The 26,204-nt window shown below is 34.4% G+C and overlaps 1 protein-coding gene across 3 annotated transcripts in view; it reads right to left on the bottom strand.

The window, feature by feature from the left end:
* Positions 1–26,204, bottom strand: part of HMCN1 (hemicentin 1) — a 443,485-nt gene that overhangs the window by 158,803 nt on the left and 258,478 nt on the right. For all 3 annotated transcript variants that reach the window (XM_012444401.2, XM_064370607.1, XM_064370606.1), the window contains exons 26-36: positions 24,550–24,744; positions 23,411–23,541; positions 23,098–23,245; positions 21,044–21,170; positions 18,035–18,189; positions 9,973–10,251; positions 9,172–9,453; positions 8,347–8,455; positions 7,116–7,285; positions 5,765–5,919; positions 2,304–2,427 (exon numbers count right to left, since the gene is read on the bottom strand). In XM_012444401.2, the coding sequence (XP_012299824.2) occupies positions 2,304–2,427; positions 5,765–5,919; positions 7,116–7,285; positions 8,347–8,455; positions 9,172–9,453; positions 9,973–10,251; positions 18,035–18,189; positions 21,044–21,170; positions 23,098–23,245; positions 23,411–23,541; positions 24,550–24,744 (1,875 nt within the window). The remainder of the gene's footprint in view (positions 1–2,303; positions 2,428–5,764; positions 5,920–7,115; positions 7,286–8,346; positions 8,456–9,171; positions 9,454–9,972; positions 10,252–18,034; positions 18,190–21,043; positions 21,171–23,097; positions 23,246–23,410; positions 23,542–24,549; positions 24,745–26,204) is intronic.

Genomic DNA, 26,204 nt, shown 5'->3' with positions numbered 1-26,204 from the left:
GGCCAATGTTTTTCCAAATATTGGCTCACAGACCAGCTACGTTAGAGGTGCTATTTCAGGAGATCTGGGACTGGCCCAGGAAGCTGTGTTTTTAATTTGCAACTTGCATGTCTTTTATGAATACTGAAATTTTAGAGCATCTGTTCTAGGCAGATTCTTCCAGGACTGGAGACATACACTCTGTTCTTTATTATACAGCAGGGGTCCCCAACCCCAGGCCACAGACCGATACCAGTCGATGGCCTATTAGGAACTGGGCCACACAGCAGGAGATGAGTGGCAGGAGAGCAAGCACTACCACCTGAGCTCTGCCTCCTGTCAGATAAGCAGCAGCATTAGATTCTCATAGGAGTATGAGCCCTATTGAGAACTGTCCATACGAGGGATCTAGATTGTGTACTCCTTATGAGAGTCTAATGCCTGATGATCTATCACTGTCTCCCATTACCCCAGATGGGACTGTCTAGGTTCCGAAAAACAAGCTCCCATTGATTCCACACTATGGTGAGTTGTATAATTATATCATTATATATTACAATGTAATAATAATATAAATAAAGTACACAATAAATGTAAAGCACTTGAATAATCCTCAAACTATCCCTCTCCTTAGTCTGTGGGAAAACTGTCTTCCAATAAACTGGTCCCTGGTGCCAAAAAGGTTGGGGGTTGCTGTTATGGAGCATGCATTTAAGTATTTTAAAACAGTCTAGAGAACAAAACATCCTTCTTTTTTAAAACACCTCAGAAAATAGAAGTTAGCAAAGTTAGCTGCTACCATTTATTTAGTGTTTATGTTGTGGGAGATGTTTTACACCTATCATCTCTAAACCTCAAAATCATTACAGAAGTTAGATGCTAACAGAAATTAAGTAGTTTAATCAAGGTAACACACATCATGTTTAGCATAGAGTTTAAACCAAAGTTGGCCTGACTCCTAAGTGCATCATGCCATTGTATCTCCCTTAACTGTTTCCTCTTAGCCAGTAACAGAGACCAGACAAGAACTAAACTTGATGGGAGAGAGTAGGTAAACAGCTTGCAGAAGGAGAACAGAAGGATCCTCAGGTTAGAGAAATAAGAAAGAAGAGAGAAGCCCCCCAGCATACTCTTAGATGGAAGTCTAAGTCTGAGTAGATGCTGGAGACAGCTGTACAAGAGCACTAGGAAGAGACAACAGCCTTATGGGGAACAAGGCAAATGCAAGGCAACTTACAGTAGAGCAGCATCAGCCTGTCCCCTAACCCCACTAGCATGGTTAGCCAACTCCAGCCTGATTACATTCAGATATTGGTTTCCCAACCAATGATTCAGTCAAAGAATAAAGGCCCACATGGTTTATGTATGTAGATGTCCCTAAGTTAGGTGTTCATATTTCAGGGACTGGGAAAAGAATAAATTACTTCATTGGAAACATTTAGGAAACTGATGATTGGATTCTTTTTAACTGGTTGATTCAAATGGAAGAAAATTTGCAAAGAAGCAAATTAGAGGAATCCAATGTCTAATTAAAACTTTTTCATTCACCTACTATTTACTCTTTAGTTTGTTAAATATTTTTGACTGCCTATTACATACCTGGAATTAAGCTAGGTGCTAGGGCATTATTCTAGGTTTAATTGCTTCGTAAATGTGAAGTGAATATATGAATGAATGAATAAGAAAAGATGGAACAGGAAATCATGTGACTTAGAGAAAATGAATAATTTGTACATGAAAATCTTGAACGGCTTTCTGCAAATATTCTGGCTAAATTAGGAAAGTCCAAGCCTCTAATTATTGGCCTTTTCTGATGAGCCGCTAGAGATCTAAAGTCAAATATTCAAGATTATGTAGTCTTTCAAGTTTACTGTGAAGCTATGATATTAATGAGGTGCTCCACATCCACCAAGACTTCTTATTAAAGCACATCAGAGAAGATCCTGAGCCACAGATGGCTTCTACAAAATCCTTCTTATAGGCAGGCAAGAAAATCACAGACAAGACTGAAAAAATGGTGCCAACTTCTGTCTTTTCAACAACAGTTATCTGTAGACTGCTGTAAGTTAACAGAATACAGATAACTTAAAAAACAGGATGGTGTATTTAATTATGAGTTCTAGTACGTCCTGGTTTACAACCTGAAAACTGAAGATCTTAACATGAACAATAATTACAGTAATGGAAAAAAAACACTAGGGTTTTCTCCACACAGACTAATAAACACTTATTTCTTTTATACTGTAATTCAGTAAAAATGAGCCCACTATGTTTTAAAAAAGTGATACAAACATGCTTTTGTTAAGATGTAGAAATTCTATTACCATGAACTTGCAGTTGAATGTGCTGTTGTGTTTCTCCAGCTGCATTGGTAGCCACACACGTGTATCTCCCAGCATCTTCCAACAGGGTTTTGGCAATTTGTAGAATTCGACCAGAAGACTGTATCTAATGGGGAGCAGAAAGCACAGAGGAATTTTGTACTTTATACTTGGATTTAAAAACAGTCACTGAAATAGAAAAAATCATTTAAATATGTAATATCACTATTTTCATGCCAATATTTTAATAAACTCTTGATAGACTGGGGGAGATCACATCATCATGCAGAAGATAATAGACTAGTTTGATTGAAAAGCCTTTTCTTATTCTCTGGAAAACACAAAATAAAATAACCTAAGGCCAACTTACTGGTATAGTCATACTGAATAAAAGACTTTAGCACTGAACTACGACGTATGTGATGAAAATTTAAGCTATCTGGAAAAACCTGGCCACATTTATGTAAAAATTCATAGTTTAAAACAATGAATTTTTATATAAAATTATGAATATTAATAATAAATAATAGGAATAATAGGAATGCAGATAAATTTCTTCCTATTTTTCCTAATTTCCCACTTAAACCCATTGCAACTGGCCTCTGCCATTTTGAAACTGGTGATTCAGAGGTTATTCTTTGAAACATACTATTCAGAGGTTACCAGCAACTTCCAATCACAATATTCAGCAGCCTATATAATAAGCTCATACTCTCCTCCACCATCCATAGCATTTGGTGTGGTTGATTACTGACTCCTTGAAACTCTCTACTTTCTGGGTGTTAAAGATAAGCATTCCCTCAGTTCTAATTCTCTGACTTTCTTAGGAAATTAACTTTTAGAATCTGCTCCCTTTTCCTGTCCCACACTCAGGAAACTTAGCTGTCTGATAGTTTTTATATAAACTCACAGCATCAATGAAAAACTCTAATGCATCTTAAATTTACAGGATAGCCTCACCTTCTCTCGTGATCTCTGCATGTGTCCTTCCAGCAAGCTGCCGAACAGGTTAGTACATCAAATTTAATATATCCAAAATTAAGCTCATATATTTTTCCTTGTATTTCTAAAGTCTACTTCTGATTGCATGTTCACAGTCTTGGTTAATGGCACCCACTATTTTTCCAGTCATCTAGGTTTTGGAGCCTACTTTGAATCCTATTAATTATGCCACTATATATTTCTCAGATCCCCTGTTTTCCATTTCCACAGCCACTACGGAATTATAATAGCTTCTTAACTGATGTTCCAGTGTCTCCAGCCTCCCCAGCTGTTACTCTATCTTGCATATTCTTGCCAGAATAATTTGCTTAAAATTCAAATTTGATCCTTTAACCAGTTTCCCTTCAAAGTTCATTCGTGGCTCTTCACCTTGCCCAGAATGAAATCTGAACTCAGCCTGGCCCTCCAGGCTCACCACATTTTGACCCCAAATGATCTCTCGAACTCTCCCATGTAAACTCCCACTTAACGTATTCTCCATCCATACTGTTATAAACATGTTAAGTAACACATTTATACATTTATATTCATGTCTGGACTGACACATGATCTTTAAATGCCGTAATGTTTTAAGACTGAACTAGGTTAGTTCTCTGCCCGTTTTCTTCTTACCCTTTATCCTCTCCTTGGATTAACTCATCCATGCCCATGGTTTCAAATATTGCTGATGTGCCAATATGTCCAGCGAGACTCTCCTTTGAGCTCCAAGACCACATATTCAATGATCTACTGACATCTCCACTAGTTTATCTCATAGTCAGCTCAACCCCCAAAAGTCTAAAACTCAAATCAGTTTTCTCACCTCAAACTTGTTCCCCCACCCAGTCTCCTGTCTCACTGGATGGCAACTCTCTCCATGCAGTTGTGTAGATTGGAATCCTAGGAGTCTTCCTTGACACATCTCTCTCCTTCACTTTTCATAAACAGTCTTTCATCAACCCCCAGTGATTTAACTAATACATACCTCACCAATCTATACAAGTATCCTCATCTGCATGGCCAGCATATGAGTCTAAATTTCTATCTTTTCTCTCCTAGACAAATATAAATAGGTTCTAATTGGTTTCTACATATCTATTATTGGCTCCTCCAATTTATTCTTTGGAATGGGTCTGGATAACTAATTAAAATGCAAACCTGATCATATCACTCCTTTTTTAAAACTCTTCAAAAGTCTCTCATTGCCTTAAAGTAAAAATAAAATCATTAACCTTCCTTAAATGCCTCTTATCTAGTCTCTAGTCTTTAAACACCTCTCCCTTGGTCTCTTCCTCAATCCACTGGCCGGCTTTCTGGTCCTCAAGAGGTGCCATGCTCACCTTTGCTTTGTTTGCCCACGCACATATTCTCTGAAACATTCTACCCAATTCTCTTCCATTAATTCACCCATTTAACTTCCATAAAGTCTTCTGAACTCTACTCAGGGCTTTTCCCATAAATTTTCCTCATTCTCAAAGACTTTTCTCATCATATGTTCTTTTACCTCTAGGTTTTCTCTTTAAATCATTCATTACAGTTTGCAATCCTACTTTTGTATGATAATATGACAAATGTCTGTCTCCCAGGTAAACAACTGTTTACCTGCACGATGTCCGAAGGCTACAAACTGAATCTTTCACTTGCACAAAGATGTAAGATTATTTTCATTGGATTTGGAATAGGAATTGAAACTTAAAAGATATCCACCACTTCTACTAAAAAAGGAACATAACATACCTCTCATTAGAGAAAACTCACAAGTAAAATTCAAGCCCACATTAGTCAATTAACTTGATCCTATAGCAAAATCTATTAATGCTGATTTTAAGTGCATCCTTTAGATTATCCAGATTTGAAATCTATCTATCTATCTATCTATCCATCCATCCATCCATCCATCCATCCATCCATCCATCCATCTATCTATCATTGATCTACTAATTTAACAAATATGTAATGAGATACAGTTATATGCCAGGGACTATATTCACTATGAAAGATACAAAATTGAACTTATTCACTTTTTAAAAAATTGAGTCTTTGCCCTCTTGAAGCTTATAAACTAATTCTTAAAAATACTTTTCAAGACTTATTTTACTTATATTTATGTAAATATGATGATCTTAATTTTACTCAATGAACATTTTTGGCTTATTATTGATGAACACTGTTCAATTGTGAGACATCAGGTTTTTAACCGCTAAATTAGGCATAAACCAAAGTAATATAAATAACAACCACTATCTTAAAATCAGTATCTTGAAGAATGGAATTAAAGGCTAATAGCCTTTAATTCCATTTTTCAAGTCAAAATATTAAGCTAAATCCTTAAAAACTCTAAGAAAAATGCATATTATTTTAATAATAAATTTTCTGCAAAATCTGTCCAACAGAAAAATCTACAATTAAGAATGAATAATTTGATATTTCCAGGAAGACCTACGTAGCTTTCTTAGTTTGTGCTCTGTAATATTTACACTTACTTTAAGGTTTCCTTGGGCAGTGTTCACAGGTTGGTCATCTTTTAACCATGTAATGGATGGATTTGGAATCCCATTGGCTATGCACTGCAAGGTGACAGGCTTGTATTTCACCACAACTCTCTCAGAAAGACCTGAGGACTTGATTGTTGGAGGAACTAGATTTAAGGAAGGAAGGAAGGAAGGAAATGAAACCATAATCAGTGGGGTCTAACTTAAAAATATGTATGCAAGAACCTGAAACCTTAAAATTTAAGGGAAAAAAAATCAAATCCCTATTTTAACAAACAATGAAATACTTTTATTCCATGTATTTAATTTATAATTTTTTAGCAAGTTTATAGATTAGTTTTTAACTATGGATTTTTAAATCTCCAAAGAATAAGTAAAATGTATTTATGGCTACTGTAATCCACATGTATATTTGGCTTACGTCTTTTGGTGTGTTTTACTAATCTATAATGACCTTCACTTTCTCTAGAACTACTTCATTAAGTCAAGGTGGATTTCCAGTCATATTTATACTGCATGACTCTGCCCCCTGCAAAGCTGATAGAATGTGGAATGGTAACTTTATTTAAACTGGACCTGCCAGATTTCCTCCCTCAGGAATTGGGACTGAGACTGAAAAACAAGATTATGTATATTCCATCATGGGACATAGGACTAAAAATAAAAAAAACAGCAGTCCGCAGAGACAGAGGAAGAATAAAGTTGCCATTCATAGATACTCCTTGTGGCTTCCAAGTGGCTTTCCAGTTTCTAGTTCCAGTCCTCCCTTCCCAAGTTTTGCCAGCAAGTAAGACACATAATACCCTGGCAGAGGGTTGCGTTTGTCATTAGAGTAATGGTTATAATCCTAATGTGCCAGTTTTGTGAATGTACTTATGTCCCTCACATCCTTCAATTACATCCTCGGCCACCATTTCTGGAAACTACTGTATTCACCATCCCTCTTGCTTCCAAGTAAGGCTAAACCCTTAAATGCTTACATAACCCCTTTGCTTGGAAGTTGCTCCTTGCCTCTTCTATCTTATTTGGTCTAATTCCTCAGACCTTGGCATTCTATGCAGAATACACTTCCTAACATTTAAGCTCTGTCTACATTTATTTATTTATTCCCCAGAATTATTTTTGCTACTGCCTATAAGTATTTACATGATACATCTTGGCTGAGTCTTTGGGTCAGTAAAGGAACCAAAAAAATCTGTCATACAACCGACATTCACATTCTTTACACTGCCTTCCACAACTCAGGATTTATTCACATTATTGAGCAACATTCTGAGTTAGATTATAAAGCAATGCATAAATTAATTTAAAATGCAAAGCTCCTATTCCTTCTTCAGCATACCGTGAACAGTCACTTCAAATTCCTTCTTGCGGTCCCCAGCAGTATTTGTTGCCATGCACCGATAAAGGCCTGTGTCTGATACTTGAGCCTGAGCAATAACCAGTTTGCGTCCATTTAATAAGATCTTGAATCCATCCCTTTCATCAATTAACTGGCCATCCTTCAGCCACCTATAGAAAAAGGCAAAAGGAAGTCTGGATATATCTTTTAAGCAAATCATTTCCTAGAAGATACATAAAGTTTCTATTGTGTATTTGTTCAATGTCCTAGTGGCTTACTCTGTAAAATAAATTGTAAATGAAAAAAGAGAAGAAAAAAGGAAACCTGGCCTAACACAGAAGCTGGCATATTGTTAGAACCCAATGATTGTGTGTTGAGTTATTTATTCTTCTACTAATTTTAGGCTACAAAAAAGAGACAAGTATTGGATTGTTTGTAACACAAATGATAAATGCTTGAGCTGATGGATATGCCATTTACCATGACATGATTATTATGCATGCATACCTGTATCAAATATTTCATGTAACCCATAAATATACACACCCACTATGTACCAAAAAATTAAAAATTAAAATAGACAAGTGCTCCTAAATATTACTCACTTCAATGTTTAAATAATAATCAGCAAAATATACACAATCTTAAAACAAGTATAAAGAAAACTGTAAAATCATACAGCATTATATTTTTACACTTTTGAGTTTTGCATTCCATTTCATTTTATAATCTTGTGTGAACATATCTCATTTCCTTCATTGACTAACTCTTCCTCTGCATATCCCATAGCAACTTGGAAACAAAAGCTAAGTATTTAATACATGCTTTGAAAATTAAAGAATAAGAAAAAAAGAACTGGTAAACACATATGCATGTTAACTTTCTCTATTTATCTAATAGGTCTGGTATACTCCTTTTTACTTGGTAGTCTGTTAAACATTTCGGTATCTCAGGAAAGTATGACAATACTGCTTGATAGACTGTCTCTGTGAACTAACTGTGTGATTTCTAAGGCCATACAATGGAATTCCTCTAATTGAGCAAATTTTGGTGCCTTTTGACTATCAAGTAGAAGTTGCAATTGTATATAGAGCATGTCTTCTAAAAGAGGAATATAAAGAATACAATTTCATACAATCCTTTTTAATGATACAGAACAGTTTTCAAGATAGCTCTAAAACACTCCAAACAAAATGCGGGAGGTATTTAGAAGACATACCAAAACCCTTACATGATAGTTGGTGGGGGAGAGCCTGTCACTTGACAATCTAGCTCCAGTAAGTTATTCACCATCACAATGAAGTATGATGTTTCATCTCCTCCTTCTATAGCTGGTGGCACTAGAAAACAACAGGAATGCAACATGCAAAGAATTGTATACAACAGAAAACACAATCTCATGAAGCAATACCACACTGCAGTTCAGAAGGTTGACAAGTATCATAGTAGTTTGATAAATGAAGGGCACTTGAAATGTATTGTAAATACATTTTACAATAAACACTTGCCAGGATCAATAAACATGCTTTTGACATATCGTGGCTATTCCTCTATCTAGTACTATGGTGCCACTGATGCCAGGTGAATATCAAGTTGATTCATATTTTGTATTATTTATTTTCATAAGCACAAGAGAATGAAAACCCCCAAATCGGGCCATCTATTCAAAAGCCTTCAATTTATAGATAAAGATACTGAGTTTAAAGGTTGCAAGATGACTTTCCAAAGCTAAGTTTCCTGTTATCTGGCATAGTGCTTATGACAAAAGACCATGTTGTTGTTCACTGCAATTAGACATTGTCATTGATGTAAAAATTTATCTATGCACTTGTAAATATCAAGTATATTTATCAAAATCAGTGGAAGACTTATGTAAGATTCTACATCCTGAGACTCCAGTGACAAATCCACCTCTTGGTAATGTACAATCCATAGTTGCACAGATGACTATACCCTCTTTTAGATTGTTTTATTATTGCATGAACAAAAAAGAATTTAACAAATGCATCAGGTTTTGCTAGAATCTGAGAACCCAGGCAGTGGCATCCTTATTTACCAAAGACATCAACTTCATATTTGATTTCCTTTTCTCCTGCCACACTGGTAGCCACACATATGTACTGTCCCCGATCAATTTCTTGGGCACTCATGATTTCGAGTTTCTTCCCACCAGCTTCTATGCGGATATTGTCATTAGCTTTCACAGGTACACCATCTTTCAACCAGGTGAGAATGGGAGAAGGGTTTCCGGCAGCTCTACACTCCAGCGTCAGAGAATGAGCAATAACTACTTGCTTATTCAAAGGTGTGGCCAAGTCGCCTTCAATCATTGGAGGAACTAGGGAGAAACATAGCAATATTTCAGGCAATTCTTTGTGTGCACAAAACATATCCTAATAAAATAAAGAAGAGCTTTTGTTTTTTCTCATAAAGTTTGACCATTAAAATCTACCTATATGCCTCTCTCCCTCTAAGCTATTGAGGAAAGAATTTCTTGGTCTAGCTAATCTGTAACTGTCTTAATTATTCTGGAAACTCTGGACTGTCTGGCTTATAAAGGACAAATAGCACAGAATGATCTCAGTCTCAACAACTACTTTGCCTTTTCAGTAATAACCAAATAGTCTAGATGTTCCAAGTGCCATGGCAAAGGTTAGTTGAATGAATGGACACCTTCTTGCTAACCTTAGGTTTTAAAAATATTTTTCCAAGTCATGGAACAAATTCTTCCAATTCCTATCCATGCATATTGAAAAAGACAAACCCACTGAGGATTATTAGTGAATAAATTGGACATTAGCATATGAGAAAGCATAGGTAGGAAAGGTATATAATTACAGCATATGTTGTTCCTTACCATAGACATCCACATGGAATGATTTTTCAGCAGTTCCAGCAACATTGGCTACATGACACGTATATGTTGCTGAATCAGAGACCTGTGCTCGAGGAATATGAAGATATTGTCCTTTATCAATATAAAGTGCTTGTGAGCTGGACATGATTGGCTGGCCATCCTTATACCAAGTAATAGCAGGCATTGGAAGCCCCCGTGTTTCACATTCTAGTTTAATAACACTGTTGATCAATATTGATATGTCTGTGGTGACATTTCCTCCTTTAATAGTAGGTGGAACTACAAAGGATTTTAGAACAAAAATAAGTCATTTAACTTTCAGCATCTTCGTCAAAATCTTAAACGCTCTAGATGTTTAAACAACGCATCTAAGGTAAATTAAAGACAATTAGGAAGTCTGTGATTTATCTCCTGATAATGTTTCCTGTCTTGTCAAAACCATCTTTATCATTCCCCTTTTGGGTTTCAGATTTCAGTAAAAACAGAAAGCCACAGATTTTGTTTCACAGAGTCATTTAGGTTCAAGAGATCATATTAGAATAACTAAGATAGTTATATTTAACCAACAAAGCAACACAAAATAAAACCCCACTCAAAGTAGATACAGCAAGTTTCAAATCAGGCCAAGGGAGCGAAAATGTCACATGTGGTACAATTGTACGCCCTCTGACCAAGAAATACTAAAGGTCTAAGTGCTTTCAGAACCAGCTATTCATAATAGCTGTGGAGTCTTCAATTTTTGCTTCTTGCTGTTTTTTTTCCTTCTTCTGGGGGGAAGGAGGGGACTGCCAAGAGTCCATTCACTCAGCTTCTCTCATCCAATTGTCTACATGTGTATCTTCTACAATTCAGCAACTACAGATCTGGCCTCTCAGGCTACTTAAGGACTATCCTGTTGGAAAAAGAACTGAAGTCACTCAGTCTCTGCTGAAAAGTCTAAATATGGTCATTCCAGGATTATGCTATCATTGCAACAATTTAAAAGAAATTAAATGGCATGTATATGAATTTGAGTATCAATTAATCTTAATAAACTTTTAAATTTTAGAATGGAATACTTGATAGAATGTTTTTCTTATAGTTAAACTAGGATTATGGGTTTTGAGAGGGAGACCATACAGGTAAAGTGCCATTTTCATCACATGCTACCAAAGATACATACTATCAACATGACTTATCACTGAGACCTGTGCTAAGTCACATTGATAGCATGTACTTTTGATAACCCAGTTAAGGTAATGTTTGCATATTTATCCACTGTAAAGTTACTCCTTTTTCCTCCTCTTTCCACTGAAGGGAGTCCTTATGTCAGCCCATACATATGGAGTGAGGAGTTATGTTCTACTTCTGTGAGAGGGGACTACCTACATAATTTATTTATAATTCTTTTCTATGGAAGATGTGTCTCTTCTTCCCATTTTATTTATTGAGTCAATCACTTATTTATATCAGTATGGACTCATGGAAACCTACACGCCTTGGGTTACACCCAATACCACATTATTTATCCAGTTTTGGCGATTGGGAGTTCTTTCAGTTGGCTCTTCAGTCCCTTTAATATTAATTTATTTTGTTTTGTTGTTTGCACTCACTTCCTTACTTTCTGGCCTTACTACATGCTCCAGGATCATCATGTGTATTCCCTGCCCCAGCTCCAAACTTAACCATTTCTCCAAGGAGCCTGGTCCCTTTCAGTGGAGAAGGATGTAAGAAAACAGGATCTGGATGCTGAGTGGAGTACCTTAATATTTTCTGCTAATTATTCTTAGAAATAGTCCATACTGACAAACATTTAGGTACATATTTTTTCCTCACACATAATTTAAGGCAAGATCTACTATACTTTGAGGTGAATTTGATGATGGAATCATTTTTTCTCTCAGGAGGCTTACTATAAATATCAGGGGTCAAGCAACTGTGGCTCACAGGCCAGGAGATGCTAAGCTAAGAATGGCTATACCATTTTTTAAGTGTTGAAAAAAATCAAAAGAATAATGACATTTTGTGACATGTAAAAATTACATGAAACTCAAACTTCAATGTCCATAAAGTTTTATTGGGATACAGTCACATTCCTTCATTGACATTGCCTAAGGCTTCTACTTAACAATGGCAGAGTAAAGAGTTAAAGCAGAAACCAAATATGGTGTTCTCATTGCTTCTACTGCTGTTCAGATTACTGTAAATTTCAGTGGCATAGTTACAACTTGATAGCATTTTTAGTGCTATGCCTATCACCATAATGTGATATTTTCTTTAATTTCATGATCAGTGAATACTCCTCATGTCTGAACAAGAAAAGAATACTAAAATATCTAGTTTTTAAGACACAGCACAGTGTGGAGTATTTTGCTGTCAAATTAAAGGGCAAAATATTGTGTCTATTTTATAACACTATACCTTTTCTAATAAACACTAGACTAAGCAGCCATTACAATATTCCCAATTTTAAAAAATCAACAGTTTGAAAAATTAGAAAACATGAAATGAAATGTTTAATCATAGCAAATTTCTTCACAAAAATAAAAAGTCAAAATGAAGCTACAACCAAACCAAATTTCTGAGAGGCTCATTTGTTAGCCAACAAAGGAAAGCCATTTACCAATGGTGATTTAATTAAATCAGGTATGATTTCAGAGGCAAAAGAAATGTGTCTAAAGAAAGTAAATGTGTTAAAGATTCTTAGCCTTTCAGTGAGAATAATTGCTTGAAGAGTTAAGCACATTGCGAGCAACATCAATAGTCAATTATTTTTTAAGCCAACTTTTTTCTCAATAGTATTCTTGGCTTTTGACAATTGACAGATGTTGCTGACACTGCTCAGCTGTTCTTGTTTATTTGAGGAACCAATGAAAGAATTAGGCTCTTAGAGCAGTTTATGTGAAACAACTACAGACAAATATTTTCAGAAAAGTTGAAATAAACACTAATTTATTACAACCTGAAGAGGAATCTGCTAAGATTTGTTACAATTGATGTTGATAAAAATATACGTGAAGCAAAAAAAAAAAAAAAAAAAAGGCTTAGACAAATTTACACAGCTTATTACAATGTAAGGTGTTAAAAAAAAATCTACGATTTTTCATTGTATTATTCAACAGCAAGCACTTTGTGTAAAAGATTCAGGTGTTATTAAACCAGTAGTGTTAAATGGTGTATTTTGTTTGCTCTCATGCAGTTAAACATCATCAGTTCTATGACTTTTTGTCAGAGTTGAACTGAATATCCTGACTTGCCTTACCATATAGCAGGTCAAACAATGCCTCAGTGGTGATGAAGTTTCATTGTACTTTTCTGAGCTAAGGGCTAAGACTGAACTTCTTTCTGAATAAAAAGAATCATTCTTAAACACTGCTATTGAATACTGAATGCTTTTGGAAATTAGTTTTGCTGTAAACTTGATAGTGTTTTGAAATGAGTCCAACCCCAAATTACCAGACCAAAAAACTACGTAAATGCAAAATGTATACCATGGTAGACATCGTGTTGTTTTAGTTACAAGTAATGTCAATCATCTTTATACATTCTCCATGCTGTCAAAAGTTCAAACAGTGAGATCTAGATTCCTCCACAAATTTGCAGTGGATATATTTTCAGAGCTCAAACTACAGTTCTAGCACTTTGTCATACCTTGACACAAATGCAAAACAAAATTTCACATTCAAAATCTAGTTATCTTTGAAAGTGAGGGCTTTCCATCTAACCTTCACCTAGAATTTATTAATCCGCAGTGTGATGACATGAAAAAAGTCAAATACCAAGAGAAGAATACAACAGAATTCTGTAAATGCCTTCCAAGCATTGAATATGCATAATTAAAATAATATGCCTGTGAAATGATATTAGTACTAGGCAGTACTTATCTGTATGAAGAGACATTTTCAAAGTTTCATCTTTGAAACTTTTTTACCTTTTTTTTAACCTATTTCATTAGGTAAAAATCACCAGTAAGCCAGGTGCAATGGCTCATGCCTGCAATCCCAGCACTTTGGGAGGCCGGCGCAGGCGGATCATGAGGTCAGGAGATGGAGACCATCCTGGCTAACACAGTGAAACCCCATCTCTACTAAAAATACAAAAAATTAGCTGGGAGTGGTGGCAAATGCCTGTAGTCCCAGCTACTCAGGAAGCTGAGGCAGGAGAATCGCTTTAACTAAGGAGGTGTAGGTTGCAGTGAGCAGAGATCCTGCCACTGAATTCCAGCCTGGGTGACAGAGCAAGACTCTGTCTCAAAACAACAACAACAACAACAAACACCAGTAACAGAACATTTGCAAGTGTTTTTGATGATAGAGAACACTAACTTCAAATTTCATTTAAGTGAAATGTTTTCCCCCCAAATCATTCTATGTTTCTCAGTAGTAGACTTGTACTATGAAAAATTTATATTTAAAAAAATTATCAAAGAAATTGAATTTCACCAACAAATAATTTTGTAGAAATCTGTTTCTCTCTTATTGTGTAAGTATCTGTATTATCTCCTTGATTTTGCCTAATGGTCTGCAAAGTCTTAAATATTTACTATATTGCCCTTTATAAAAAGGTTTGCCAAGTCCTGCTATAGGTAATTAATTAATACAAATTCAAGCTACCATTTTGAAACCCTAAGAAAAAGTATTTTACTCATGCTTTAAATTTTAATTTTGATTGAGATTATTTATGTCATAGGTTAATCTATAAATGCCTATCAGATTTTGACTCAAATTGCATAAATCACTGGCAAGCCTAACTAGTTGGATAATATATTAATGAAACCAAGAACACAGGTTCAAACAAATCTATATATTTCATGAATGTTTTAGAAAGGAATATCATTTGTATCAGAAAGGATCTATTTTAAAACTTTGTATTTACGAAAATGAAAAAAATACTCAAATAACATTTGTATCTGATGGTGTAATAACATACTATCTACTGCTTAAATTTGATAAATCCATAAATAATTCACTTCCTGTTTCTTTTTAATTCATACATAATTGCCAGCAAACTATACTTCCATTTGAGGGAAAGGAATACAAATAAAAATTATGAATACACTGCTTATTAAGCTGTACACATATGTACATGTATATGCATGTATAGATATACCCATGCACCCTCCCACACACACACACATACATACACACACACACATACACACACTCTCTCTCCCTCTCCAAGATTTTTATACAATTTAGGGCAAGAGTTCCCAACCCCTGGGCCGCGGAAGAACATGGACCCAGGACCCAAATGTGCGGCTTGTTAGGTACCAGGCCACACAGCAGGAGGTGACGGGGCGAGCAAGCATTACCACCTGAGCTCTGCCTCCTGTCAGCTCAGTGAAGGCATTGGATTCTCATAGGAGCGTGAACCCTATTTTGCGGGTTCCTGGTGATAATCTAATTAATGCCAGATAATGTGCAGCGGAACAGTTTCATTCCACAAAACTGGACCCTAGTGCAAAAAAGGTTGGGGACTGCTGATTTAGGGAAGCTCTCAGACCTCCAAACCTCATCCATGGACCTCAGTTTACAAATCTTTGCCTCAGAACTACTAGTTGTAAATCTGCACAATCTCCTGATATTAAAAATTCATTTACTTTCTTCCCTCTTTGACATTCTTCTTTTTCCTTTTTTACCATCTCTTATTTTTCCCTTTTATTTTGTCTCAACTTCTTTCCTTATTTAGGCACAATGTTCATTTATACCTTGCAAGTGAATCAACCCCCTGTTTCATTCTCATATCAGTGTGTAAGTAAGGAAAAGGAATGAATCAACTGTAGTATGAAACACACCCTGAATTTGAAATCTACATACATATTCTTCACAGCTAGCCAAAGCATAATATCTGTTTTACTTTTTTCCATTTTAAGAACAAAGGCATTTTCACAAGTGAAATAAATTTAAGCTTAAGAGATGGAGCATTGCTAAAGAGGAAATGGCACTATTTCCTGAATTATAATACTCAAAACTTTACTAAATTACAATGCCTTTTATCTCAGACAATCCCAGAAGGTTTAATCATTATAGAGTCCTCTCTTCTGGGTGCCTGGAGGCATCATACAGAGTGAATAAGAGAATCTGAAATGAATGAACCCAAGTCCCATGGAAATAAGACTCTTATTTATTGAATCACCAAATGTATTCATCACAGATCCTGGCAACAATACAACAGGGCAGAGAAGACTACTCAACAGCTTGGGAAAAATATGGCACCTATTGTTTAAATGTCTGGCTCTGGTGGGAGGCCAGAGGTAGCAATAGCACTTCTGTTTAACTTGGATGCTTGTATAGTTAATCTTTCAGCAATGTTATTCTTTTTTAGAGAACATGTCTTTTCGTGACTAATTTCTTCCAAAGGCTTTTATTTATAGGCATAAATGATTTAAAAGCCTGCATTAAATATAATTTATTTGATTCAAGAAAGCTATTTGAACTTTACATAAAGATAGCAACATTTAACAAGGGAGATTTGGAAAGCAATTAAATTATATAGAAATCGAGCTAGATTCTATATGTATGTTAAGTTTTAAGATGATACAATCACTAATTATATAATGATAAATGAATAACATTTATTGAGCTCTTACTAGAAGCTCAATAATCCATGTAAAATAGCTAACAATTGATTTTCAGAATAACACTACTGCATAGGTGCTATTATTATCCCCATTTTAAGGCTGAGAAAACTGAAGCCCAGAGGGGTTAGGAAATTTATCCAAAGTCACAAAGCTAGTCAGTGGCAGTGGTTGGGCCTCAACACAAGCTCTTATTAATTACTCAACCAGTGTTGTCCAACAGAAATACAATATGAACTCACATATATAATTTTAAATTTCCTAGTAGCCACATTAAAAAATATGGAAAGAAACAGAAGAAATTAATTTTAATAATACATTTTACTTTGTCCAATATAAATATTTTTGATATAATCAATGTAAAGTTATTAATTAGATATGTTACATTTTTTCATATTAAGCCTTTGATATCTGATGTGTATTTTATATAACAATGCATCTTAGTTTGGGCTAGCTACATTTCAAGTGCCCAATAACCTCATGTGGCTAGTAGCTACCATATCAGACAGTGTAACACTAGACCATTCATTCATTTAGCAAGTATTTCTTGAGACATGCTATGTATCAGACATTAAAGTAGGGAACATGCAAAACAAGAGCCTGCTCTTACCAAGTTTAAATTCCTTGGAGAGAAATAGATCATAAGTAAATTACTCTGTAATTAAGCAATCAAATATCAGATAGTGATGTGTGCTGCAAAAACAAAAAGAACTAGCACAATATCATAGAGAGTAAGTAGATGACTGCTTTTAATTGGGAAGATCCTATGAGAAGGTGACATTCTGAGAAGTATCTAAACTTTCCTTGAGCATCATACACCATGGAAAGACAGAAGATAGTGCAGTGAGTACTACAGATCTATTAAGTTCTATTCCTTTCTATTGTATAAATCTTTCTGCTGGAAACATAATGTTCACGTGCCTATCTATGGCTCCACTGGTAAAAATTAAAATGAATTTGGCAATCACATTCCTCAGGGAAAGTTGATAATGTTAGAGAAAATAAGAGTTACATATATTTGGTGGGGACAGCTGGGAGAAAACAGTAGCACAAACACATAAGGAATTGAAAAGAGAATCACATGGTCAGGATGGAGGCCACCATAGAAATAAAATAGAATAATTGAATTGTCTGCATATCAACAACTTCACTCTATTTCGTAAGTCTCTATAATTTTAAAAGTTTGTTCTGTTTCCTTCAAAGATACAGACATTTGGTTTGTGTATATGCTAACCAATTAGGAAATTCTTGCTCTCTTTAAGTGAGATTATAGAAAAATCACTAGACCATTTGAAGACATCCATATCTAATGAAAAAAGGCATTAAAATTTGCTGCAATATTCTGGCCTTTTATAACACCTGAAGATAGGCTCCTTCTTCTTTTGAAGTATGTAGTATTCCAAATTATTCAGTATTAAATAAGAGAGTAGTTACCAGTAGAATAAACCCTGCTTTTCAACTTATAATGAGAGTTGACAATAAAAAGCATAAGAAAATGGCACTTACTATAGACAGTCAGTTTTATATCCTTGGCTTGTTTGCCAGCTGCATTAGATACAGCACACTGGTAGCGCCCCTTGTCACTTCTCCGTGCATTCTTTAAATGTAAGACTTGTCCTCTGTCTAGAAGTTCAACATTAGGATCACCCAAAAATAAAGGCCTAGAAAAAATAAAATTGTATTCCATGGGTCTATTTTCAGCTTTTCATATTTCTTCTCTATCAAAACAAAAGTCATTATGTAATACAGGCTAAAAATACAAGTGAAAGTTTGTTGAAAAAATAAAATGATATGATTAATACTCCTATTCAGGAGAATGAAAGTTTTAAACCACTTTATTAACAGAAGTTAGATATTCATAATTATCTCTTTGAGATGAAAAGTTTCTCCATTTCAAACTTAAATTATTTAATAATATTAATAGAAATACAGTAGTGTCATTATTTGTTTTATACATTCATCCAATCTTATTTTGTTTTTTAGATTTTTAATTTTTTTGGTTTGCATACCTAAAATTTCTACCATTATCTGGAAAAGAAAAATTAAGAGTTTTAAATATTACAGTATAGGAAATTCAGATCAAGTAATATTATTTTTAAACCAATATCATAATATCTAGAAGAGCATTAACAATATCATGAATGGTTATTATTTACTAAAGGCAATGACCATGCCAACTTCTCTAAAAGCAAGTATTGTAATAAATACAAATGCTTACATAATCATAAATATTGAAAGATATTTATGTCAAAAGAAGCTTGTATAAGATTGTCAAGAAAGTCTTTGTCTACTATTCAGAGTCATTTACTGACTACTGTAAAATGCTTAGTTTATGTAATTGGCAGCAGTTTTATTTTAAAATTTGGTTGTTAAAGTCTATGACATCTTAAGACTCATATCTTTAAAATCCATCAATCTTTTTTCAGGAATATCCATACTAGTTTTTTAAAAGTTTCAATGACTTAGCCACATAATGAATAATTAAACGCAATGCCATTATTCACAAGCTTCTAGTCAGACGACAAAATTAAATGGAAAACATTTCATTTTCTATAGTAGCACATTTTACTGTTTCTTAGTATGACACTTTGTATATAGCTCTCAAAAGTTAAGAGAATAAAATATCTTCACTTAGTGCATTTTCAGGTTTTTGTATTTTTGGGTGTTTTGAGACGAAGTCTCGCACTTGTCACCCAGGCTGGAGTGCCCTGGTGCTATCTCCGTTCACTGCAACCTCCGCCTCCCGGGTTCAAGCAATTCTCCTGCCTCAGCCTCCTGAGTATAGCTGCCTGCCACCACGCCTGGCTCATTTTTGTATTTTTAGTAGAGATGGGGTTTCGCCATGTTGGCCAGGCTGGTCTTGAACTCCAGACCTCAGGCCATCCACCTGCCTTGACCTCCCAAAGTGTGGGATTACAGGAATGAGCCACCATGCCTGGCCACATTTTAAGTTTTTAAAGAAATACTTGACAATATGCTACTCGAATTTAAGTAATTTTGAAACTTTTATTGATTGTTAATTGTGCAAGTAACATAACATTTTAAACAAAAATGTAAGCATTGTGATGAGAAAAATTCTCCTTGGTCTATGACCCCTAATGTGAGTCTGCTTTCTAGACTTCTCCCCATTATCAGTTTGATTTGTATTCTTCCACGTTTTTTACATTGATGAACATTTTCGTATATAAATTTATATTTATAAACATGTAAATTTGATGGTAAAAACTAAAACATATTTTACATATATATGTAAAATAAAATAGATGGTAAATTTGTTTATATACAAAAATGTTTATAAATGTGTTCCCAAAGAAATCTAAAGTTTTAATTTATCAGCGGTATCAGGTTATTGTTCTGCTTTTCCTTCACTCTACAACAGGTATGGAGATATTTTTGGTACACATAGCTTGATCTTAGTCTTTTTAATTGATGCACAGTGTTCCATAATATGATTATGCAATAAAGTATCTACCTATTCTCCCAATGTTGGGTTTTAGCCAGTTATCACTTTTCTGCTGTCACAGTGTGGCAGTGAGTATCAAGGTATGAGCCTCTCTATGGATATGCATGACTATTTCCTGGATACTGCATCACAGTGTATGAGCATCAGATTTTAATAGATATCAATAAGTTGCCTTTTAAGATACTAATTTACATTCTCCCCATCAGAGCACTATATCTTGACTTCCCATACTCTAGTCAACGTTTGATAATTTCAAACCTTTGCTTTTTTGCCAATATGACCTATAAAGAACAAAATTCTATCATTCATCAAATTATTGATGGTAAGTATCTTTTAATATGTTTATTGCTAAAGTATATTTTAACTGCCTGTTCATATCCTCCATATATTTTCTATGTTGCTGTTTGTACTTACTATTGATTTGTAAAAAGCCTGAATACAATCTTTTATTTTATATATCACAAATCTTGACTATCTGCTACTTAGGCCTTAGGTATCTGCTCCCAGAAACTATAATACACAAACTGTGACCACCATTTGAGAAATAACTTCTCACAACCAATACAGACCATTGCAGCCATTTCGATGTAGGCACACCTAACCCAGCCCTTGAGATTTGGAGTCTGAGAAACATCTGTAGTTCCTTTTTGTCCATACACAGAACTAGCTTAGTATTCATCTTGCTGTCGTAAACAAAATGTTTATGACATCTTCTAATAAGTCAATTCCATGTTAAAAGAAAATTATCTGACATTTGGATCTTGCATTTTTCACGGTTAGCCTTTAGACAGAGGATATTTAGTGTATATTATATTTGAGTTCCCCTATGTTTCTAAAATGAATTCCCACCATTTATAAGGAGACTTTAATTCATACAAATGAAAGATATTACAAGATTTTTGAGGAGTTTTCGAGCAATATTGTTTTTCCTTTATGCTCGTTTAGTAATATTCTATGTGATAAAATAATTAAGAGGAAGAAAATCTACGTGCATTTACACATCTTTTTCCTATCAATTGAACCCTGGCAACAAATACAGAAAAGATACTCACTTGCCATCTTTGAACCAATGAATATCAGGAAAGGGAGTGCCTTTAACCTGGCATTCAAGGGTGGCGTCATGGTTGAGGACAACTGAGACTTCATTTGGGAAGGTGGTACCTATTATGGTGGGTGGAACTTGAACAAAGACAGTGCATTATGAAAATTTGTTACTCAGCAAAAAGAGTGGGCATGGGGTAGAAAGCAGTCAATGGTTTCTCTACAAAAATACAATACCACACAATATGTTTTCATATCATTTCTGTGTACCCAAATGTTAAATTTAATATAGAAACATATTTATGAAATGTTTGCTAGCAGGACAATTACCTGCAAGAATTATGATAGTATAGGATTCATGTTTGGGTGTATTAAACTCATATGCAAAAGTAGTTTAGAATTATATCAGTGAGGCTTATATAATGTAATTTGCTACTGCCATACATTTTGGATAATGAATGACAATGAACATTACTCTTATTCAAATTCTACATATACTGTTGTGCTACTTGAAATACATTACCTGTGTCTTTTAAAAAACTAAGATGGTAAATTTGATATGCAATATAACATGAAAAAGAATGTGCTAGTTTTTATTCTCGGGATTATCAATCATATTAAAGAGCTCCTGAATACTTCCCTGACTCTCTCATCATCTCCCTTCATACCATCTTAAAGTGGTCTTCATCCTCAGAAAAATGACCAGCCACTAAAGGATTTCAGTAGGGGAGGACTGAGGGGTAATCACATTTGTGTTTTAAGGCCACACGAGCTCGTATGTGAAGAATGGATTACAGTAGCAAAAAGTGGATTCAGGTGAGCACTTAGGCCATGATGTTAATTCAGCTCATAAATGATGATAGACTTTCACAGAAGCATGAAAAGAAGTTGATCACCAAAGAATTAGGAAGTAGACATAACAGGAAATATGTAGATTTGAAATGTTGGGGAAAAGGTAGTAGTGAGAACCTGGAGGTTCTGGAATAAGCAAGTGAGTGGATGGAGGTACCAGTCCCTAGAATGGGGATCAACAAAGGCACCCGGAACTGGCTTTCACTGGGACTCTTTTGTCTGATACACAACTAAGAGATTCAAGTCACAATAGCATGGAGAAAATTAGCTATGTATCCCTAGGCTCAGGGAAAAAGTCTGAACTGGAGATAAAAAATTGGGAGTCATCAGCAGACAGATGGAATTCAAAGTCAAGGGAGCAGATGAGTACCAATGAAAATAATGCCAACAAGACTCATGATAAGAATGATTTCTTAATTTGTCTTTATAACCTATACTTAAATATAATAATGGTGATTTTGAGGAAAGAAAAATTTCAGGCTTTGAGAAGACTAATGGGAGGAATTATTTTTATGTTATAGCAGTTTATGAATATTACTTTTATGCAGTATCATTCCTCAAACTCAATTCTACTCAAGACTTACAAATTATATGCTCATTGTAAGAAGCAAAATATTGAAAAGGAAGAAAGTCATTTTATCACAAAGTGAACTTTAAATGGCAAATATAATTTCACAAACTAAAATTATAAAATTTTAAATATATGATTACCATTAAAATGCCTTACATCCTAATTTATTACAGCTGCTCCCTACTTAATTAGAATCAGGACTGATTTAGTTACAAGAGTTAATTAGAATGCAGGGGAAAGTGGATTTACTACCTTCTCCAGTTCAAGTACAGCCTAGCAGCTTCAGGTTGTGCACGCATGAATGTGTTATATTCTGTATCACTCTGTTGTAGCCACTTCCCAAAGAATATCCTGCCTACCTAACTGGAGAAACTGATAAGAGTAATAATTTATTTTACACAAGATAGTAGTACTACTTTTGAGTATTTCAAAGTCATCTCTGTATTATAAATAACAAAACCCTTCAAAATTTCTATATCATATGGTTCTGATTAACAAATAATAAGGACAAAAGTAATAGAATGAAACTATATTTCTTCTGTAAATTTATTTTCTTCTCTTTACTATTTCATATAGTCAGCTCTATTTTAGGTAAGAAATGCCTCTGAATTGTAGTTTTTCTAAAAAGGATGTATTTCTTACCTAGCACATCAATGTTAAAGTACTTCTGAGAAGTGCCTGCAATATTAATTGCTTTGCAGGAGTATCTTCCTGCATCCTCTGGAGTGGCTTTGAAGAGCTTCAGTATCTTCCCATTGCTCACAATCTGAATAGTGCTGCTTTCAGTCACCTTTAAGGGCCAAAATGGTCAGTGTTACTTCCAATCCTAATAAAAATGCATGATTAAAAATTGAAGTAGAATGTTTATATTAGTAGTAGTACGAAATGAACATCTGAAAACTTTACTTCAGATACAGAGGCAAGGAATTATATATATATGGATGACTCTATTTACCTGGACATTATCTTTATACCACGTAATGATGGGAGATGGAGTGCCTTCCACTTCACAGAAGAGATTGGTCAGCTGATTTAACAACACTGACACATTTGTAACTTGTTCTTTATCTTTAATTGCTGGAGGCACTGCAAAAAGAGAGGAGTCATAGCTAGGTAGTTTTATAATAAATATTATTTATAGAGTTTCTTTATAAGGGCCTTTATAGAGTAGATTCTTAGATATTTGATGGCTAGACAAGCTAGACATATTCAAGCATATGCTTTCTTGTAAAATAAAAAGTTTTGATCAATGTATTTATAATAACAATCCTTATTGGATTTTTACTTTATTATTTCAAGGTTTTAAATTTAGGATTAAATTCGGGACAAATTTAAGGGAGAATCTACTTTTATTCCACATATTACTCAAAATATAAGCTTCTGGAGTTAAGTCACATGAGACTAACTACTTTGTTGATGGGGATGAATATTACCCAGTGTCTAAAGAAACTAGTATTCATCAAATTTTAATATATATATACACACTTTCAGCTATGTGAAATGACATATATACAATATTTCATTAAAGGTTAATAAAAACAACTGTTAACAATCTACATGCTCATCATTATTAGAAAAAGGTTAAATAAATCATTGTATATCTATACAATGAGATGCTATAGTTAGGAACATTAAATCATCTCCAAGATAGATTGTTTAGTGAAATAGAGAAGGGGAAGAATGTTAATATAATGTTCTATCATATGTGTGCTTTTATAAATAAAAAGAGGATAAAATATTTCATTGTATATGCATAAAATATCTTTGGGGAGATACACACACACACACACACACACACACACACACACACACACTTTCCTTTATCCAAATAGAGGATAAGTAGATGGCTCAGCTCAGAGACTTTTTCTATGTATCTTTTTCTACCATTTGAACTTTGAATGATATAAAATCACAATAAAAATTACATGAAATTTTAAATCAAACCATAAATGCAAGCAGACCATCAGATTTCTGTTTGGTGTTACAGCTATTCACATTAATATTAAATGATACTACACTAAGAGACTAATTTAAACATTTAAGAACTGGAGACTTGGCACACATAGTCAGTTACACGATTTTAACTACATTTACCATGGACTTTGAGGTTATATTTTCTTTCTGTGGTTCCAGCTTCATTGACTGCCACACAGATGTACTCCCCATTGTCAAATGGTGTGACAGAAGCAATAACCAGCAATGTGCCATCTTCCAAGATAGAAATGCCAGGCTCTCTGCCTGTCAACTCTCTTCCATTGTGTAACCATTTGATGGTTGGTTTAGGGGTACCTAAATAAGAAATTAAAGTCTTGTGGTATTACACAACAAAATCAGAAATTATTAAATATCAAATATATCAAGGAGAAATAAAGTTTTAATTATGACAATAATTTCTAACTTTGGGTACTATGCTACTTTCAAGATAGTTCTCCTGGTATGGAAATATGAAGAGATGATGTTAGTTAATGCCTCTAAATCCTGGGGGGTCTTAAGAGACTTGTGGTAAAATTTGAACAAAGTTGTTTTTATGTAAACATTCAGAAGACAGTAAGTAAAGCACTTGACTAGTGAGGTCACAGTAATTTGTTGGTGGGACAGGAACTGTATTAATCCTATGGACTGGATATGGGAGAGTTTTAGGGTGAAATAAAGACAGAGGAAAAAAAAAAGACACTGTCACAGAAATACAACATAGAGATTGCGCCCACCAAACAGAGTGTATATATGATGTAGAGAAATGATGTTTTATAATTCCCTTTTTAAAAAGGCCTGATATTGCAGAGATGAGGACACTCTACTGTCCATGCTTCCTTTGGAGATCTCATTCTGTTAAACAAAGGATAATAGCTCAATTCTTAGAATGGTAGATGAGAAAGTAGTGAGACAAATAGCTTTCCTGGATTAGAATAAATGGAAATGATATACTCTTGAGAAAAAAAATGATACAACAGTCTTTGAGTGTATAATACAATCAAAAGGAATACTGGAAATAAACATTAAATCTATACTAACAACGTATTTATTTAGCAAACATTGTGCCAGGATTATTCTAAGCATTTAAAAAAAGTAATATCTATAATGATAAGAAGAAAACACCTTAAATAAAAATTACATGATTACATCAGACATTGTTAATAATCCTGTATTAAGCAACAGCAAAATATTAAAAGATGGACATATAATCCAGGATATACATAAAAGTATGGCAGAAATACATATAATGCGTCATTGAAGTTACACTTAAATTGAGTTAAAGGCTTAAAAAGCGACTATGAAAGTTAAATTTATGGAAGAAAATTAAAGATTGGCCTATTCAGTTGTGTTCATAGTATAAATGTTGACTGATGAGAACAAAAATGTTAAACTGATGGACTCCAGTTGCCTGTCCATGTGGTCAAGAAAAAAGGAGGCTGTAATCATTTCCTTACATCCCAGTCATTCCTTTATAAACTTTAATCAGACTACTTAATTAATATTTGGTGAGTTAATAAAAATGTAAATGAACAAACAGAAGAAAGAAGTTGTATTACCTTTAATTTTTAAATGACAGAACAACTATGAGCAAGATGAAATTCATAGTAAAAGACAATGAAAAAGGTGTCTAGTAACTTTAAATGGATTCAAGCATTATATTCTAGGTGAAAATGAGGAAGTAAGGAAGAGATGTTTTTCTAGGTGGAAAAGGGAAGTCAAAACAAGAAATTAGCTTGGGAGTCAGGAATCCAGTGGGGAACAACAAGCAACAGCGC

The sequence above is a fragment of the Aotus nancymaae genome, unplaced genomic scaffold (assembly GCF_030222135.1).
Source record: "Aotus nancymaae isolate 86718 unplaced genomic scaffold, 86718_ANA_hifiasm-v0.15.2.pri h1tg000108l, whole genome shotgun sequence".
In the NCBI taxonomy this organism is placed as follows: Eukaryota; Metazoa; Chordata; class Mammalia; order Primates; family Aotidae; genus Aotus; species Aotus nancymaae.
The sequence above is the reverse complement of the archived record's forward strand: the minus strand, read 5'-3'. Positions and strand labels throughout refer to the sequence as shown.